The sequence below is a fragment of the Egretta garzetta genome, unplaced genomic scaffold (assembly GCF_000687185.1).
Source record: "Egretta garzetta isolate BGI_Z169 unplaced genomic scaffold, ASM68718v1 scaffold354, whole genome shotgun sequence".
In the NCBI taxonomy this organism is placed as follows: domain Eukaryota; kingdom Metazoa; phylum Chordata; class Aves; order Pelecaniformes; family Ardeidae; genus Egretta; species Egretta garzetta.
Window position 1 is genome coordinate 3,552,384 of NW_009259593.1, and position 19,667 is coordinate 3,572,050.

At 41.1% G+C, this 19,667-nt stretch overlaps 2 protein-coding genes across 15 annotated transcripts in view; one reads left to right on the forward strand and one right to left on the reverse strand.

Annotated features, from left to right (window-relative positions):
* DPY19L3 (dpy-19 like C-mannosyltransferase 3) overlaps positions 1 to 13,256 on the forward strand; it is a 45,203-nt gene extending 31,947 nt beyond the window's left edge. For 5 of the 13 annotated variants that reach the window (XM_035893615.1, XM_035893610.1, XM_009638039.2 and 2 more), the window contains 3 exons: positions 3,922 to 4,054; positions 4,799 to 4,957; positions 5,588 to 9,071. In XM_035893615.1, the coding sequence (XP_035749508.1) occupies positions 3,922 to 4,054; positions 4,799 to 4,957; positions 5,588 to 5,749 (454 nt within the window). In that variant the 3' untranslated portion in view covers positions 5,750 to 9,071. Of the gene's footprint in view, positions 1 to 3,921; positions 4,055 to 4,798; positions 4,958 to 5,587; positions 9,072 to 9,292; positions 9,387 to 10,341; positions 10,420 to 11,274; positions 11,693 to 12,396 lie in introns of those variants that run through there. The other 8 variants (XR_004841900.1, XR_004841901.1, XR_004841897.1 and 5 more) reach the window with 8 other exon arrangements.
* Positions 13,257 to 13,263: 7 nt separating this feature from the next.
* LOC104125588 (neural-cadherin) overlaps positions 13,264 to 19,667 on the reverse strand; it is a 50,380-nt gene continuing 43,976 nt past the window's right edge. Inside the window, exons 31-32 of one of the 2 annotated variants that reach the window (XM_035893606.1) lie at positions 16,910 to 17,064; positions 13,264 to 13,698 (exon numbers count right to left, since the gene is read on the reverse strand). In XM_035893606.1, coding sequence (XP_035749499.1) covers positions 13,291 to 13,698; positions 16,910 to 17,064 — 563 coding nt within the window. In that variant the 3' untranslated portion in view covers positions 13,264 to 13,290. Of the gene's footprint in view, positions 13,699 to 16,909; positions 17,065 to 17,568 lie in introns of those variants that run through there. The other variant, XM_035893607.1, reaches the window with a different exon arrangement.

Sequence of the window (19,667 nt, forward strand, 5' to 3'; positions counted from 1 at the left end):
CATTTAGTAATTTATATTAATGGCTATATTTTAATTTTAAGCCAGCTATAAATTTTAACTCTCCACTCTTACTTACGCGCTTGATTTTTAAGGGTAATCACACTGAAATCAACACATATTCCAGACTTTAAAGGCAATATTACACTTCTTTTTTTTTTAATTGTTCTTAATTCTTGGGTTTATCCTTTGTTATTGACTGATTTGTCAGTAAAATTCAGGCATGAACTTGATAGTGCCCGAGAACTAGGTTTATACCAACTGTGTAGGTGCACTCCTTTACGTGAACAAGATATGCATGCATAAAATTGAGGCTGGGACTAACAAAAATGCATCTTGTTGCACTTTCTTTGTGGCTGTCATTTTCCATTTTTGCAATTTTCAGTCTTTCCAAACCAGAGGGAAAAAAAAGAACCATGACAGTTTGACTGAATATGCTTTACTGCCTGTCATTTGCAGCTAAACCTGTAATATTTTAATACAGCATTCTGCAAATAAAAAGACTTTCCTTTAAAGAAAAAAAATGAACGTGGCATATTTGAGAACCCCTTTTCAAAATCTCCTTTTCTTAAATCCCTTTGCTTTGTAGATTCATTTCGCACCCAGGCGCTAGTAAAGGAATAATCTCAGATTTATCATATTTTATGGCTCTGAAAGCCAACTAGAGTTCAACTCTGGAGGACTTTTAATAGAAATAGCCATTTTATTTCTAATGATGTAACCTATAATTGCAATGCTGGCCATTTCTGTAGGGCTTCCTTAAAATCAACTCACAATAATTCTTTAGCAGCTTAATAAGAGAAAGAATTACTACCACTTTTAGAGTCTGTGCAAGTTAGGCATAGACCTGTATTTCCTGTAAAACCCTTTTATTTTTAATGATATGTTCTTTAGTGTTTACATAATTCTCTAAATTCTTAAATGTAGGTAAAGAAAAGCTTTATGCAATATATTAGAGGGCTTAGTTTACCCATTAGTTCAGCTGTAATTAACTTGTTGAAAGCTTAGAGCTTCGAAAATAAATGAGATTATTTGTTCAAAATGCCATCAGGTCTGCTTGGAATGACATTTAAATTATATAATGTAAATCAGGTTGACCTGTAAGTCCTTGTCATTATTTAGTGACATTTCGTACAGAATAAATTGTTTGCAGGTTGGGCAGCGTGGTATGGAGCTTGGCAGAAAGCTATAAAAACAAATTATCCTTTCATTTTATACATCATTTGTTCAGACATTTGTAAAAATGGCTTCGTTTTTCTATAATAGAGAAGTGTCATTCAGTGGTTTGAAGCACATTAGCTGCCTTGGATACAGACCACAGCAGTTAGCGTCTGACTCGGGTAGGAGTATTAGAGAAGGATGCTCCATGAAATGTAGAAATCGTCCTGTACCTGAACAATAGCAGTTACTTGTCCTGTCTCCCTCTAGTGGCTGTTTCAGAAGATAAACGCTCAGTAACGGCCACTGGCTAAAGTTCTTCAAGATGTAGTTAAGGAGGGCAGACATTGCGTGAAGCTCAGCGTCCCCTCCCAGCTTCCAAGTGTTTGTCCACAGCAGTGAAATCCAGTGCCAGGTTTGTGTTCTTGGCGTTGCCAGTAAGCATGGGCAAAGAGTGCCTCCAGTAGCTCTGGTAGTAGCATGTTGGTCTGGGAACCCAGTAAAATACAGACAGTCATATGTCTTAAGGCGTATAATTTTCTAGGACTTCAAGCATGTAAATCTGAGTCTCAGGGAAACATCTGCTTCGCCTGGAATACCTGATTTTGAACTCCATCCAGGACCAAGGCACATAGGCCAGTTTTTTGAAAAGCAAGCGAAGGTCACTGGGTTGCTTTTAAAGTGTAAGAAAGGGAGGAAGTGCTGGCAAAACTCTTAATACCTAATGAGGAATGCACTCAGCTATATTTCACCCCTTCTGGGCAAGAGTGAATGGAGGAATTGAGCCCTGCATCTTCTACATTTTTGGCAAGTACCTTTACCAGTAGGTTATGGAAAAAGGGCACTACCACCATTTCGTCTAGTTTTATTCTGTAAGAAAAGAGGCTGCAGGCTGTTTCTTAGGAATTTTTTGTTGTTTTTTTTTCTTGTGATTTTGCCTTTGGTGCTTGTTGCGGGTTTGGTTTGGGTTTTTTTTTATTATTTTTTTAAAGAAAGTTTGATTTGGCAAGTTTGCATTATATTGGGCTCTTAGGAATCAGAGGTGCAGGATTGCCTTGGTAAGGCCAAGTCAGGAGATAAGTACTGCAGAGCGTTATAAAATTTGAACTAGTCTTGAACAAACGCAGAAACAGACTTTTCACACTAAAGTTTCCCAGCCCAGGCATAAACACAGAAACGTGATGAAGGTGCTTTGAGAATCATCATTTTCATTAAGGTGTCTAAGCTCTACCAAGTCCCTCTGTAAATCTAGTCCATGTTCTTTTCAGCTTAGTCTGAAGAGTTGTGCTTCCCTGCAGATTCAGGGATGAGTCCTAGCTGACAGCCTGTCAGGGCCATTGCATTTGCATAATATTAAATTCCAAGATGAATTCATTTCTTTTAATGAAGCATTTACTTCATGACACTTGTGGCTTTGAATATTTTAAGTAAAAAAATTTTTAGAAGAGATTAAATATTTTCAGACTTCAAAATGAAACTGGTTTTATAAACTGCTGAAAAAGTAGTCTGGTGGTAAAGTTAAACTGGCCTGTTAAAAATACTATCTCTGTCCTTCCTAGATGAGATTAATGTAGCAGTGCAAGAATTTATAGGAAGAGTTTGTAATTATTAATTCATTTGCTAAGCATAATCTCTTGAAAAGCGATAGTAAAATGTAATACTTGCCTCCTAACATTTTCAAGCCGATAGCAGAGCTTAAAGACAAAATTCACAGCTGCAGTTTCAAAAGGCTCCCTAAAGTGCACCCCGAAATGTCACTGTTACTTGACTACTGTAGGTGCCATATGCGCATGTCTGTGGACGTTAGGCAACTACTCACATTCCTTTCTAATTTCATTTTACTTGTTCTAATGTATGCTTCTTTCTGTTGTTTTAGTCTTCATAGACCTTTTCCTGGTTATATGCCTACTAAGCGTTAGGAAATACTTAAGCATACTAGGACCATTTTTAATTAGCCTAATTATAGTAGTTTCTGTGGCCTGGCATTTTTACTTCATCTTTTTGCTATGCCCTTCTGTTGTGTCTTTACATATTTTTTAGATTGTAAACTTGTTGGGGGGCAGGTGAGCAAAAAATCATTTTTTCATTATGGGTATTTGAACAATCCTGAGATACCAAGACTGTGATTCAGAGGACAGTTGTAGTCATTGGCTTTGAATTTCAGATGAGATCACAGTACCAGTAATCAACAGCATCTCTATCAGGCATCTTCTGCATCCCCCTGCTTTTTGCAGCTGGGGTGACTTCTTTTCACAATGTCTCTCCCACAGTTGTCATAACAGGAGGATTAAAGTCTTGCATAGCAAAGTTTTCATTCCAAGTGAATGGTAAATGCCAGGACAGTAACAAGAAGTTTTAGCATTCAGATTAAACAATCCATTTTACATCGAATACCCAGACACAAATCTAAGCCACAGTAAGTTTCTTGAAATACTAAAAGAATTAGGATGTAGGAATTTACAAAAATTCAGAGGCTATATGAACCCAAGAAATATGAAATATGCAAGTAGGTTGAAATTTTCAGGATCATGTTTTCCCTAGATTTCCTCATAGTGCAGAGTAAATTTTTTATCTGCAGTTAGAGAGGATTATTGTAATTTATCTGCCTCATATTTGAAGAAAACACAGTTGCTTGAACAGTTTGCTCCCTGAATAGAGGGGAGGCAGAAAAATATTTTTTCGGTCTTTTTTTTCCTTCTGATCTATAACAAGCAATGCGAAAACACCCCTACAGAGCCTTCCTCAGACTTCTCAACATTTATTTAGGTCAAACACTCCAAACACAGCAGTGTTTGCTGGGAGCATGCAGCTATTAGCTGGAGTCAAACTGTGCACTGGACGGACCTTAACTAATCATCCCCATTATGAGGATAAGAATCTGAGAGAGAGAACAAAACAGGTAAGAGTATTCTGATTGTTTAAGCTAATTCTCATCCATATCAGTGGCTCCACTCCAGAAACACACACAGTCTCTCGTGGCACGCTGTAAGTGACATCATGTGCTTTACTCACTGAACTAGCTTGTTTTCAGATGCAGTTCCAGAACTTAACTTCTGTGAAATTCGTAGTACTTTGGGCATCTGCTCACTCACTCACTCCTGGCAGCTGGTATATGTCTGAGTAACTGTACATAGGCAACTCAGGCTAGTTCTGAGTGAACTGGTTTGGGTACTGTTGGCATTAATAGATCCTGCTGCCCAGTTGGGCTTGTTAAACCCACGTGGAGCATTTCCTAATTTGCCTGATACTCCCTTCAGTTCCCAGACTAGCCCATAACACTTTAGGTAGAAACCACCTTGAGAAACCCCACACAAAGCCAGGGAGGTTGTTTTAAACTATCCTTTCCTGGCATTCTGGAAGTTTTACAGGCATCCACCAAGGCCTTTCTGCAGGCAGCAGCACCATCCAGTGTTTTTGTAGTCAGCAGCAGTACTATTATGCATCATAGTAGCCATAACATAGAAACTCTTAAGTAACTACTGAATAAAGGATTTGTATGTATTTTTTTGAAAATACTTAATTCAAATCACATGGATTATCTTGAACCAGAGAAAGAATTGAGATCGATAAAGGAATTGTGAAAGAGTAAACAAAGAAATAGCAGTAATGTAATGTCTTACAGCTTAGTTTTCTTCTTTTATAGATTTATCAGATCTATGCCAAGAGATCTCCTGAAGATGTTTACAGAATACTGCGATCCTTTGGCACAGACTATGTGATCCTAGAAGACAGCATTTGTTACGAAAGAAGGCACAGTAGAGGCTGTCGGTTACGTGACTTACTTGATGTAGCTAATGGCCACGTAAGTAATTTTATACAAGATTTATAAAGAGAATACGTTTTGCTTAACTTATTTTTGAAATACAATTACAATTTGAAGTAGCTTGGGTTATTTCCACTTCATGAGTGCGGGAAGTAAAATCTAATGGAGCCTTTAGATGTTCTCAAAATCGCCAGATTGAACACTACTTGCTTTTAATGGTATTTGATAATAGAAAAGGGGAACTCAGCCTGGGCAAAATAAGTAATCCCTTTCTGATGAGCCTCAGGTTAGGCGTACACAAACAGTGTTCACTTTCAGAGTGCAAATCACTTCGTAGCTTCAATTCCCCCAGGGCCAGCGGGCGCTTATATTACTCCGTTGTCTCAGGGGAGTTCTCAAGCATTTCTGGGGCTAACATGGAACTACAGCAGACTGCATGACCCAAAGCAGATTAGTACCTCTGGCAAATCAACTTTATCCATAACAGAGACAGTGATACTATAAATCTTGCTGTTCTAACCTCCCGCTTCTTGCGTACAGTCACTGTTAACAAATCTGGCCAGCCTGACCCTCTGAATGTATTGTCGAGCTTGTTTTTAGTTTCTTGTTATTGCCTGTAACTGTAAATTGGCTAAAGATATTTCACAAATCCGTTCTATTTCATTACAGATCATGGATGGTTTGGGAGAGAATGAACCTGATTTGAAACCTTCGTTGTATCCTCGCTTCTGTGAGGAAATCAAGAAGAACCTGCCTTCTTACACCATACACTTCACTAGAGTGTTTCAGAACAAAACATTCCACGTTTACAAACTTGCTAAGCATAAATAACTTTTCCAACCACGGCTTCCAGTTCAGTATTTTGATGCTAGGACCCACATTAGAAAATGCAGAAGTTTACAAACATGTTCCATTTGTAAGACATTTTACATTGATGGTTTCTTGTTTAATTCCTGTGACTCTTATTTTTTTAGACAGTTTAGTTTTGATAACATTCTTGACATTGCCAAAATTTTCATAGATTCATAAAAAAATGCTAGCAGGGACCATTTTGATTATAAAGTCTGACCTTCTGAATATCTAGGATATGATTGCTTTCCAGTTGAAAGACACACAAAATGAGCAGCCTGCATGACCACTGCGGAATAGCAAGGCTATGAACTTCTGCTCAGCAGTTTGGGTTTTTACTATGAAATGACAGAAATTCAACGAAAGCAGGCCACGCTCCTCCTGTACCGAGTATGCATTATCTTTGTGAATCCTTACAATAGTCACAAAAATAAGGTTTTGTCTTACGATCTTATCCTCTGTGCTCTTTCAGTGCCTCTTTTTTGAATTCTTTGGGAATGTATGCGAATATGAGTTTCCAAGCTTGTGAATGTGATTGCAGAATCAGTGAGTGCAGAATCAGCAAACAAGTTTGAAGAGTAAAACTTTAATCATTGTCCAGCATTTTTAGTGATACAGAAACATACTGTTTTATAACATTAAGCATTTGATGATGGAGTGATACATATTTCTAATGAGAATAAAGGTTGGAGCATGCTTGATACATGTTGCATGTTTGTATCCTCGTAAAATTCTCGGAACAAACAAAAAACCAAATTTCTCAGCCTGGATTCTCACAACCTTATTTTCTGTATTTGCTTTCTGAACTACAGGGGATCCTTTTTCTCCCCATGTGAATTCCAGGAGTAGGATACCAAAAGTGAACACTGCCAACCTTACAAACGAAAAATTAATCTCTAAAATATTTGCTTTACATGATTTCAGACACAAAGCTATATATTTTAGCATAAAATCATTGTGTCCTTGCTCATTATCCTAACAAATAGATTACAGTTATTTTAAACTTACTTGGAAGATTAAGTGAAGACAGGCCTCTGTCCTGAGAATTTTGTGGTTTGTTTGTACCCTTTGTCTTTTTACTGGCTAGAACTTTGTGAATTGTATTGACTTTCTAAATGCTACGTAGATAACACGTGACTTTTGCTGTGTTTTAGCGCTGCTCTGGTTTTATATTGAAATTTGAGATTAAGTCTGATTGAAAGTCAAACAGTACTCTCCAACTTTAATTAGACATCCACTAGGATCATTTGTTTCTTATGAAAAACAGAATTGTAATAATCAAGTGCCTCTAGGCCAATGTTGAATTAACATTTGGACACCTATAAGAGTGTTTGTGGCCTGTGCAAGTAACTCGGTTATAATAATTACCACTGCAATTAATTTCTAATGATGGGAAACTTAAAGTGCTACTGATAGCAAACTCCACATTTAATTTAATCAAGATGTGTAATGAGATTAGCTTTCACAGCTGAGCTGTGTTCCAATTCCAAATGATTTAAATGTTTTCCCTTTTCAGTTGTACTAAGGTAAATTACTGAAGAGCTGGAGATGTCACATGCTCAAACAATTTTATATTCAGTAAATACTCATTAAACAATGTTCAACATCTTTCTGCACTTTCATGCTAACACAAAAGGGAAGTGTGCTTTAATCAGACTGCATTTAAATCAAACATTGACAGTAGCTAGGTTGTTAAACTGAGCAACTGAAACTCCTGAGTAATTCCTAGCCTGTATCCCTTAATGAGGTTGGAGACCACTGCAGTTTAACATAATACAATAATAAAACATTTTAATCAGTATTAAAACTTTAATTAGGCCCGTAATGATGCATGCCTGTTCTTGCTGAAAGCATGGGTCAGTGAGTTCCTCAATGAGTGCCTTACAGTAATTGAAAACAAGCACACGTAAGGTAAAATGTGTCTAGGCTGTGGTGTCTTACTTTAAAATGTGGTTGTATCTTTCTTCAAAGGTGCAGTAACTTTCCTGGGATTGAAATGAGAGATTCCAAGATCCAGTGGTGCCCCGCCATTGTCAGGATTTACTCGTAGGTAACAGCTGAGACTAAGAAGTCCTGACCGTAGCAGTAGTTATTTTTAAATGGACTTTTTTCAGAAACACAGTCTTTCATGTTGCCAAAGGAGAAATTCAACCTTTTCATAGAAACTACTGAGTGCAAATTGTTGTTTTGTTTTGTTTTTTAAACAAAACAGACCCCAAGCTACCATAGGTCTTTGGGAAGCATAAAGACCAAGGGCTGCCACGATCCAGAACCACCACAGTAACATAACATGGTTTCTTCTTGCAACACAAACATCCCCCAAGGTAGCACACCAGAAATTTAAAATTAGAGATACAAAGTACTTTGGAGATTGCCTAACTCTTGCAGTTCACAGTCTTTACAAGCCTAGGTAGCTCGCGACACACTTAAACAATTCCACCAGTTCCTGTATCAGAAAGATGCAATACTGAACGCAAGGGCGTATTTCGGTGGCTGGGCAGTACTGCATTCAGAAGACCTCCTTAAAGGACTAGAGTAGAAAACGCCAAGGAACAAAACCACTTACCAGCTCAGAGGAAAGCAATACACACACCAACACAGCACTCGGAGAGAGGGAGCAGCTGCTTCTCTGCCCCCGATTTAAAGGCTTCCCAGCGGAGCAAGGCATGCTGGGGAAGGCTGGAGCAGCAGGCAGCAGTCAGGGCTGGCCCAGCCATGGGGCTGTGGGACTGGTGGCAAAAAGGGCTTCGGTTCCTGTTCCTGGAGGTTGGGCGTGAGAGTCTGAGGCTGCTCGGAGGTAGGTGGGGGTTTAGCTGTCTGGTCATTATTTTCTCTGCTTCCCATGTCTTGCTGTGATCTGTATTCACTGCATTAAAAATGTGCAATTTTTTTTTAAAAAATAACTTTACCTGTTCCTGACCGACATCATCCGGATGCACCTTGTTGCCAAGCGGTTGCTGTGTGGCACCCCTGTTTCATTGTGTTAAGTAGGAGCCACCCCCAGGAGCCAGCCTCGTGGCAATGCATTTACCCAAGTCTTACACGTAACTAGCAGTGGCAGTGGCACCACCGGGACTTCTCGGGTACCTTGCCTGTTGTCCGCAAGGCCTGGGAAGCTGCACGCTATCAGTGGAATTGTGGTGTGAACGACTTTGGATCACAGAGACAGAACGTTATCCAGTAGCTGGAATGTTTTTAGGGGAGAAAAGCCTTTGAGATCCATAAGTGTATTTTCATTTCTTGTTTCAGTGTTCTGCCGGTGGGATCTAACACAGTTCTTTTATAATATGTTGTTGTAAAGAGATGTATTGACTATTGTATACTAAATAAATTGTGCAATTTGGAAAAACTCACTTTTTTGGTTGTTTTTATGTTGGGATGGATTGAGAAAGGCGTGTTACGGGATCAGCTTTGTTTTCAGTCCGTACGGAGGAAAGCAAAGCGTTTTTCAGCAGGTAGTTTTGAGTTTTCCCAAACTGGTTGCATTGCATCTGTCACTGACTTTGAATCATCTTTGTGTTTCAGCAGCTTGCTGGCCTTCCTTGCTCTGTTGCAAGTTAAAGGTGCATCAGCCATGAATGTTACCGGCCAGCCCCCAATCCACTTCAACTCCAGCAAGGTCAGTAGAGCGAGGCAGTGACTCTGTTTAAGTAAATACACTTTCCTTTGACCAGTAGGGATCTGCTTGTTTCCACAGTGTAGCTCAAGCTTTGTAGTTTTAATTGATTAAAAGAAACATGCACTTTCTGGGAGAAAAGAATCACATGTGTCAGGTGCTCTATTTGAATCCGGATGTCCTGACACAGGGAAGCTTTAGAAGGCCGGGGGTTCCTGCGGCCGGGAGAAGCGGGATGCGCAGAGCTGGAAGTCTGGCTGGCCAGCGCCTCTTTTTCTCACTTGTGGTGCCCGAGTGCAGTCACGTCTTCACTTGTGTAGTACTGCTCTTACAGGGAGTTTTGTGACCAATGTTAATTGGGTACAGGCAGGACTTCTGTAAGATTCATTTAATTAACGGAGTGTTACCATAACGTGGTATGCTTGTGTAGAGGGGATGCTGGGTTCCAGAGAAGCAGGTTTCGCAAACTCTCGGTGATCAACAGTTACCAACAGTGCAGTGCAAGCTGTTTATGTAAATCCCCAGGAAATGGCCATGGTTTTTATCATTTCTGCAATTAAGAAAATGCTCAGCTTCTACTTGCCTAATCCTGCTCCTCCTACAGCCGTGCTTTCCTTCTAAACCTGCTGGTACCAGCCAGTCGGTCAGACCCAAGGACAATCAGCTTCCGCATGGCTTGGCTACATGTCCGATACTTGGGATGTTATTTTTGAAAGGGGCAAACCACAAAGATTAATGTAGTTGACAGGCAGACAGATTAAATGCTAATGTCCACATGATTATTTAAATTTCAATCTTCACAAATATTTTATACTAAATAAAATGTTCTTGCTACATGTTTAAAATCTATAAAGAACATGGAAGAAGATTAATAAAAGTACCAGATGATTACTGAAAATCCCACTACCTAGGGACCCAATGATCTTTTTTATTCAGGGTTTTTTTCTTCCCCCCTCAGCCATTGCAGAGCTTTCTGCTGTCAAGCCAGCTGTCCCTGTTCTGAGCGATGCCAGGCTATGCTGCGATAAGCTTTTTTATAGAGGTACTGAAATATTTGTGCCTGTGTAAATGTGGAACAAGTGAAGATATGATTTCAGCAATTGCACCATAATTAAAAGAGCAGCATGCAAATTAAAACAGATAAATTATGTGAACTAATTAGTAATCCCCAGAAAGAGGAAAAGTAGGTTTTAATAGGGCATGACAGCTGCAAATGAGGCTGGCCTGTTATGAGATTGTATCCGCACAAGTTCCTTTAAGCCGTTTTCAAATGTTTTACTGACCTTGTGTTTTACACTGCGCGTTCTGTAGAACGTATGTCTAGCTGCAGTTGCACGAGCAGCTCTGAGGTTGTGCTTGTTGGTATTTATGTTTGTTTACAAGTTAGCGCCGCCGCTGTAGTAAGGCTACAGGTCAGCTGCTTCTCACCACCTAAAATCCCAGAATGGGGAGTAAGCCTATGGGTAACACGATGTCAGTAATTCTGGTGAATGTAGCGTTATGGATTTCCTCCCGCCTCGACTAATTGCCTGCCTGTTGCAAAACCCACGCCCGTGCTACATGTGAAAACGCACTTGGGTATCCGAGCAGGGCACTGGCCTGCGGCCCCAGCCGGCTGCAGCGCTCGGAAAGGGTAACCTCTCTCCCGGGTGCGGCACCAGCGCTTGGGCCCACGCGTCACCTGGAAGCAACTGCTGCCTCCCTCGGCTCTCCGGCCAGAACAGCACGCGTGGCTCCTGTCTGTGGGAGTCTCTGATCGAAGCTGAGAGAGAAATAATTCAACAGAGTCCAAGCTTTAGTCAGCCTTAAGTACAGGCAAGGAAGGGACATCACAGACAGAAGGCTTATTTATTATTTACATGGTGCTTTAGATATGCGTGACACTTCACAGGCAAATACAGTCCCTGCTCCGAGGAGCTTACAAGCTAAATGAAATCAGAACCAGCCACAATGACAGCCTGTCCCTAGTTAGAACACAAGGTATGCAGACAAACTTACTGCTGTTTGGGAAGGGAATAGATTTTTGTGCATAATCTATATTTACTTCATTTACCATATGCTGTTTGTGACCACTATGACCATGAAATGCAGAAGCTGACACACCTGACTCGTGAACATTGCAAGGTGTTTTAGCCTGTGTTTCCTCACAGGTAAAGGTTATCAGTAAAGTCACAAAACCATGGACTACGTACTGGCTGTGAACCAAAACCGTTAGGCGTGGGTGAAAAGGGCGTTTAGCTTTTCCAGATGAAACTGCCCCGTTATTTGCAGCGTGTAACTGCTGGTTGATTGTGTGCTTAAGGTTTTCCAAAGTGCAAGGACAAGATGCTGTGGGAACATTTCTCGTTTGGAAAATGTGCAAATTAATCTGCCTGTGAGACTGCACTGACCTATTTATGTTTTTTAATACATGTATATAAAAAAATAAAAGCCAGACCTCCCAAAACATGCTACTGATGCAACTGTAAGTGACGCAGTTTTCAAGTCTTTTACAACACAGTTTTCTGCTTTAATGAAACAAATTACCTTAGAATCTATGTGATACATGTGTTTTAATAGCCGATATGTATATAACTTACATATTCTATAAAGAAACAGCACAAAATAAGATTGTGTCCTTGCTGCACTTCATTTATATAAGTGGTCTCAATTTAAAAAAAAAAATCAGAATTAATTTTATGGAGCCTTCTCTCTTCCAAATATTGTCAAGTTTTAAAAAAAATCCGGCATACTAGCTGGACAATAATGGTCTGAAAAAGGGACTGATAATTTAGAGCGTAACATTCCGCCCCTGCAGCCGCTGTTAGTTTTCCCCTGTGCTTCTCTGTCCCCAGTGGATGATGATTTCCTACTAAAATGTATCTGAGGGAGGCCTGGATTGCTGTGCGCGGTCATGTGTGGTTTCTGGAAAATTACTGCCTTTGAATTATGAGACTTCTGGCAGGGTTTTGTTTATCACAGGATTTTAGTTTTGGAAGTCCCAGTGGAAGGAAAAGGTTTTTTTTGGATATAGGAAAGACCTTCAGACCTTCAGTCTTCCGGCATCCTAAGACACCAGGGAGGGAGTCTGACAACATCCAAGGGATGCTGGGTTTTCTCTTCACTGAAAATGCACCTGGTATCCCCAGCCAGCTCTTCCCAAGGCATTACTTGGCCACAGCTGTAGTTGGTCTGAGCTTCTACTAAAAGAATCAGTCATCTCCAGCCTCTCAAACACAATTGTTGCACCACTGCTAGGAAAGCAGGTTTAGCAAAACATGAGGGACAGGATTGAGGATGCCAATTACATGGTTCCTGCTGGTCCTTAGTTTAGGCTCAGTTCAGTAGCCCATTAGGAATGAAAGATTACGCTGAACTGTGGTGTTTGCTACCTTTGAGGCTAGTATCTTTGAAAACCTGGCCTTTTAATTAAGTACTTAGTTGCAAGCAGCTGATTTGATGTGTTGTGCCTAAATTTGCTTCCTGCATTTATAGGACAGCATGAAGAGATTCCATTAAGTTATAACCAAAGTTAAAGATCACCATCCGTGCTGCTTCGTTCCTTTACCTGGATCCATGGACTCCTCTGCACTGCGCTCAGGAAGCAGGTGCTGCGACTGAGCCTCAGTCAGGGAAACAAGATGGATATAACACAACATGGACTTTATTTCCACAAGAAAAAGACATCATGCTTTTTTTCTTCAAATGACTGCTAAAGCTCCTACTGAAAACAGCTCACACACCATGCTTTCTTCATGCTTTGTGCACCACCTTAGCTTAGGTGCATAGGATCTCTCAAGGAGTCCTTTATTACCTTAGTGACTAAAAATCTATTTACTTCTTAAACACGGTATATATGAGGATGGCTGAGTACCCCAAGTTCTCCCTTTATTCTTTCCAAAACTCTGAAAAGAGTAGACTTGTTAAGCTACAGGTCTTCTGCATCCGTTTGTGAGTACAGTTCGCTCAGTTTCCCAAACTTTGGTCCCCACTCTTTAACGTCGTCAAACACTGCTCCCTCCTCCCATCCAGAGGAGCTCAGGGCGCTCAGACTGCTGGCAACCGAGCCGCCTCCTTCCGTGCAAAACACCCGCAGCGAGTCTTGGGGCGCAGCCTGGGGGTGGTGGTCAGCACCCCCAGCAACGTCTGACCAGTACTGACCAAGACCTCCGCTGGTAAACCAGGCTGTCGCTGGTGGTTGGGGCTGCTCCTGCACGCCTGGGGACCCATCACCAAGGAACCGGGTCAGTTTTGTTGGGTTTTCTTTCTTCTTGTGGAGGGAATAGGCTGGGCCGCTTTGAACAGACACCTGCAGCTCCGCCATGTTGTACGCATCCTGGGGTGAGAAACCGGGCACGTTAAATTAATATTCTCTATAGGTCCCCAAATTTCATGTTCTAGTGGAAATAAAGCAGGAACAATGCCGAGGCAGTTCAACCAACTCTGCCACCTAAGAAAGCCAAAACCCACCAAGCAGATGAGAATGCGTGACAGGAACAATGCCAAGGCAGTTCAACCAACTCTGCCACCTAAGCCAAAACCCACCAAGCAGATGAGAATGCGTGAGGGACGCCTGTGCAGCCTGCACTACTACACCTAGGCTCAAAATCAAGTCTAATCTCATATTAGAAGCTAAATAAAAATGAGAGAAATGCCCCCAATTTTGTTCTGAAATTCAGATCTGAGTATTTTTTCATCACTAAACACTGATACTGAGCCTGGCAACGAAGGTGAGAAAGAATATTCACAAATAGCGCGTTAGAAGAAACCTTTCTGCATTAGTAGTTCAAACATCGACTGTGATTTCTGTTAAAATATTATCAATCTGTGGAATAATTGCCAGTTATGCTATGTGGAAGGGGCATGATCATAAAAGCCAAGTAACCACTACCAAAAAAAAAAAAAAAAAAAAGCCACAAAAAACCATTTCCCTCCTGGTGAAGCAGCAGTTAATGCTGTCCGATACTCGTGCCGCAGTTCCTTGGAGCGCAGCTTCTGTCACTAAGGCTGCCAGCTCCGCACGCGCTCGCTGCATTAACTGACCAGAATCTTTATGCCAGCTGGAAGAAAGAAAAGAAGCGGTGTCCTACAGCCTCCTTCACCTTCCCACAATCCAAAGGTTGTGTCTCTGGACTTATTTCCAGGCAAAAGAAGGATGTTGACAGGCTGTGTGAGACAGAATTCATTAGAGCAAACAAGTAATTATTTGTATTGCTCATGCTATTCATCTGAATAGGGGCCATCAATGACAGAGCTGTCAAACCAGCACTTTCCAAAAGATTACATTTATTCTCTCACACGCTGAATTGCGCGTAACCATTTTATAAGAGATTATCCTAGGTAATCTTGGTGAGCCTTTGCTGAATTTCAATCAGAGACAGAGAACTGCTTCAAAAAAAAAAAAAAAAAAAAAAAAAAAAAAACCCCCCCCCCCGCAATCAAGAAGCCACATAAGTGGCAAGACGAGGGTTCGGGGCAGGGCTGTAACATAGAATAGCTGCCTGTTCCCATTCACCCGGAGACTAAATGCTGTTTGTGACGACCCGTGTGAGACCCGCAGCCCAGCTGCCTGCCTTAGGCATGTTCTAAGTGTCAGCTACAGTGTGATCCCACTACCAGCACTTCATAATAGCACGGCTACCAGTATAACCAATAAAACACGGCCACTTTGGGTCATATGAAACTTAAATGGGAGTTTGTCCAAATGCAGGTTTAAGGATCATCCCTTCAGGGAACTGGGCAATACGAACATCGTCCCTCACTGCGAGCAGTTCTTCATTAAAATGACACGTGCTCTGGCTGATTCACCGTTCCTAGCCCGCAGCCTACAAACCCAGGTCGATCCTTGCCTCTAGCTTCAAAGCGGGCTTTTAACAACATTTGGTGTTCGGTTGCCTTAAGTATAGCCTCAACAGTGCACTGATCTCCTCCATTTTTTATGAACTCCTCATTTTTCTGAGCGATAGTTCTGTTCATTTCGGGTGCAGAAATGCCTTAGCAGGACAGCCTCTTGTCCCCACAGCCCTGCCCTCCGCTAACATTGCCAAGACAAAACTCTTGCCCAAGCACCCTCATGATCCTTCTGTTAAGGTAACATTAGAATACAATTGAGGTACTGGAATTCTGCGTATTTTGGTTTTTTTTTAAATCTAGACAAACAATTAGGTATTAAAAAGAATAATGGGAAGTTTTAGCTGCAATCCCAGGAACTGGGAAGTTTTAGCTGCAATCCCAGCAACTGTAAAATTTGAATAATTTAGGAACAGTGTACAGAACCCATGGAGGCTTCACTCTAAGCATCATTTCTTGAAGACAGAGTAATGGCCACAGATGAAGATCATCAACTCACTGATTTGTTTCCACTGCATAAGGTAAGGAGTGTATTTTAAGAACTCCCCAAAAGTAATTAAACATGTCATAGGGGAGCTGTGGATGTCCTCAATCTGTAGACCACCTGGGTGTAAAATTGCAAAGTACAGCAGAAGAAGTTAATCTTATTACAGAAAACAGGATTTACGCCAATAGCTACGTTATCACATGGGAAACATCCCTGTATTTATTATGCTCACACTAATTCATCAAGAAATTAAGGATACTCTACAAGTAAGAGTATTTTTTCAGGTGGCCTTGTAAAACACTCTATAAAATTCTTGAAGATATTTAGAATTTTGGGACAGGTCACATTTAATTTCTTTCTTAAATCACTGGCTTTTTCTGACCCACCACATCAGTGCCCCAACTACCATTACCTCTGCAGAGTCACACCACCTTCCGAATCCAGGAAACGGTTTCAAAGATAGCAACGAGGTTCCTTACCTTTTTTAAACAGCAAACGTCTGTTGGTCAGGAAATAAACTACTTAAATTACTCGTCTATAATATCCGCAGTTTTGTTTCAAAGCTCTGGCTTAAACTGAGATGTAGAAATCCTTAGAACAGTGGGCAGAAACATTAGCATTACCTGTTTGGGGTTTAATCTGGTCTACTGTAAGTAAAAACTCAGCTTCTGTTCATTAGCGTATTTCTCTCCAGAATAGAAAAATGCAGAAAGGTTCTTGCACAGCTACCACGTGCTTCAGGGCTTAAGAGGAACAAATGTAGCACCTCAGTTTCTTACAAGTTGAGTCTGAGTGACCGCTGTTATGAACAGTCTCCAGAAAGAGGACGGTTCACGTTGGGCTCTTCCCAGCCCTCGGTGCTACAGCAGCAATTGCCACCGAGAACTTCAGCAGCTCCCGAGCCACAAAACCAAAGCCATCAGCTGTTGGCTCTTTTCTGCTCAGCTGACTCTACAAGCATTTTTAAATGCGCACATAGGATCACTTCCTTTAAGACAAATTAAAAATTGATAGGCACTTAGCTCTGCTTAAGAAACGTGCACCCTTGTGTACATAACCTCACAAATAATCCATCTACCACTCGCAGTAATGAATCAGCAGAACAAAGGCTAAGGCCCTCAGTCATAAAGGAAACACACAAAATATATTTTCATTAGCATGGTGAGCCACCAGGCCTCTCTTCAGTGTAACGTAACACCATGATCCTTACTTGGTCTTGTTCCCCACCACCTTCTTCGTTATAGTTGAGGATATTTTCTCTGATGTCCTCTAAATCCTCATGATGCGCAGATACGTGGTAAACTCCTCCATTCAGACCTTTGTGACTCTTCCAGCGAGCCCACAAGAAGATAGCACTGAGGAGAGCTGTGTAAACACACAGGAGCAAAACAGAACATCATTCAGAAACAGATAAAGCATTTGTACACAGAAGTGCTGCAGGATGCCTTGTCAGCAGCCGCTCCGTCAGAGTACCGCAGCGCCCGTTTGCAGTCAGAGCCAGCCAGGCTGCAGTTTTGTGTTTCTCAGCAAATGTTCAAATGTTTGATTTTTGGACTCTTCAGTGTAGTTACAAGTGAACATCAAAGACAGAAGAAAAGGCCTTTAAATAGGATTTTAAAATACCCTTTATAACTCTGAAGTTGTTAAAAGCATAATTAACTGAAGAGCTGAATGACCCAAGCGCTGTTCAGAGCCCTACTGAATGTATTGCATTAAACTTTGCAAGAGAAAATGTATGCAAAGGGGTAGCTCTTAAGTAACTGCTGACAGTAACAGATGTGCCGACACCGAAATGAAGCACAAGACAACAAGAGAAAAGAGGAAATTACTTCTTCACATTTTACTAGAAAAAAAAACCAGGCACGTTTTGCCTTAGCACCCATGAATGTTTTTCTTAAATGCTTAGATGTATTTTACACACTGAGAGTTGTAAATCTTCAACATCAGATACTGAACATTGTGGAAATAGGAACTTGTGTACCACTGTGTTACCAACTCTATTAAAAGTGACAAAAGCTCATAGTAAGACCTCAAACCACTGGATACCATGAACTAACACCGTAGTGAATGAGAGGCCAGACTCTCTTACAGAGCATCTACACAGCAGAGGGCCGTTCTGCGGAGCAGCATCGCGATGGCCGGGGGACTGAAGCTGGTGCGCGGGGAGGTCCATGCCCTGCGCTGCGCAGCTGTACCCTTGAAGCGGAATCAATGCCTTTGAGATGTGTGTTTACTTCTCCTCTCCCTACCCCCCAGATTTACAGAAAGGTGCCACACAGATTTTCACACATGGTAACTTCTTGGCAAAGTCTTTTTTTAGCTGAGATGATTTTGGGATACTCAAGAGGTCTTTTAAATGTTCTGCACCCCTCCTATTCTTTTACTCTGACTGCTAATAAAAAGCCAATACCTAAAATTAATATAGCCCACGTTCCAAGAGTGTAACAAGAGTGTAAACCAGAAGTACCCCCACTGAAGACAGTATCTCTTCCATACAGTGTAAGCTCCTGCCTGATTTTCTGCTCAGGACCTTGCTGTCATTAAACAGTGCTGTCATTAAAAGCATTCTATGAACTTTATTGTTCCTTTGACCCATCGCGTAGTGTTGGAGCAGTTGCAAGCTCCACAGTATCACCATGTCTTTAACTGAACAAAATGAGCTCACATCTCCCCCTGGCAGGGAGGGGTGGGGAAGGTTTGTGGGACTGCGAACCAACGTGAAGCCGCCCTGGTACCCCTTTACTTGCAAAACGGTTCCATATTTGAATTTAAAAGATGTAATCAGATGTCAGAAAAGCAGCTTTCCTAATCTATTGGAAACTTATAAATTTATAACTAAGATAGCATGAATTAATTACTTTTAAGTGCATTACTGCTTTCTGGAAGCTGCGTAAGGAAAGGGCATCTGAAATCTTGAGAACAAAGAATTTTATTAAAAATTCTCCTAACAGAAGTTACACCTCTGTGACATCGTTAACCACATCTACGAAAATTTTCACAGCAATGCACACCACTTGGTTAAAAACAACTGTTTCTAATTTATAATTTAGACCCGAATGATTAGCAGGATCATTAGGTAGAAGATAACCGTTGTTTTTTCAGTCAAGTTCAGTCAAGCACAGGCAGCAACACAAAGTCAGCTCACAATAAAACTGCTCTGGCACAGCAAAACCCCCCACCTTTAACATAATGATCTCGTATCGACTTCCACTAACTGGGATCCAAAAGCTGTGAAACCAGTTCGCTTCCCATGTTATTTGCTCTTCGTATTTGCATGGCAAACACAGCATCTAGCAGAGCAGGGGAGCCTGGTGGTATTTCAGGTAGCTACAGACGGATGCAAAATAGTCCACAACACATTTTCATACTCTTACTATGATTTGTGAGTGAAACATAACTAACGCTGTAAAAGCCATGACAAAAATCCTATGTCCTTACTCAGGTAAACTTTCATGAAATTTGAATAAACAAGAAGGACTCAAAGATGTGATCCTTCCTCACTAGCGAGATCCTTCTTTGTCTTCCCTCTTCTTTTTGAGACCCAGCGCCTAAGCCTGGAAATGGCTGAGGAAGCCAAAAGCAGCTGTTAGGAGTTGTGACACAACTGGTAAGACACAAGAGACTGCTCCTGTCTGACCAAGCGTGTTCCTATCGGACAGTGTATTTCTCCTAGACTGAAAAATCTGTTTCATGATCAGCAGTGTTTTAAACAACGCTTATCTGGCAGCAATTTCCACTCTTGCTTTTCAGTTGAATTTGCTTCCAATTATGCATCTGAACAGTTCCTTTGCAATGAAATGAAAATGTGCAGAAAATAAAACTGCAAAGACTTTCCATCGCTCACAAATATTGATTCACTTAGCAACACACGTGCATGGGGATGAAAAATAAGTTACTGATGGAGCTGAGACCATGGCAAAGAAATGAAGGCAGTCAAGTTGCTGTTAGGAAACTGAGTTTTTCAGCAG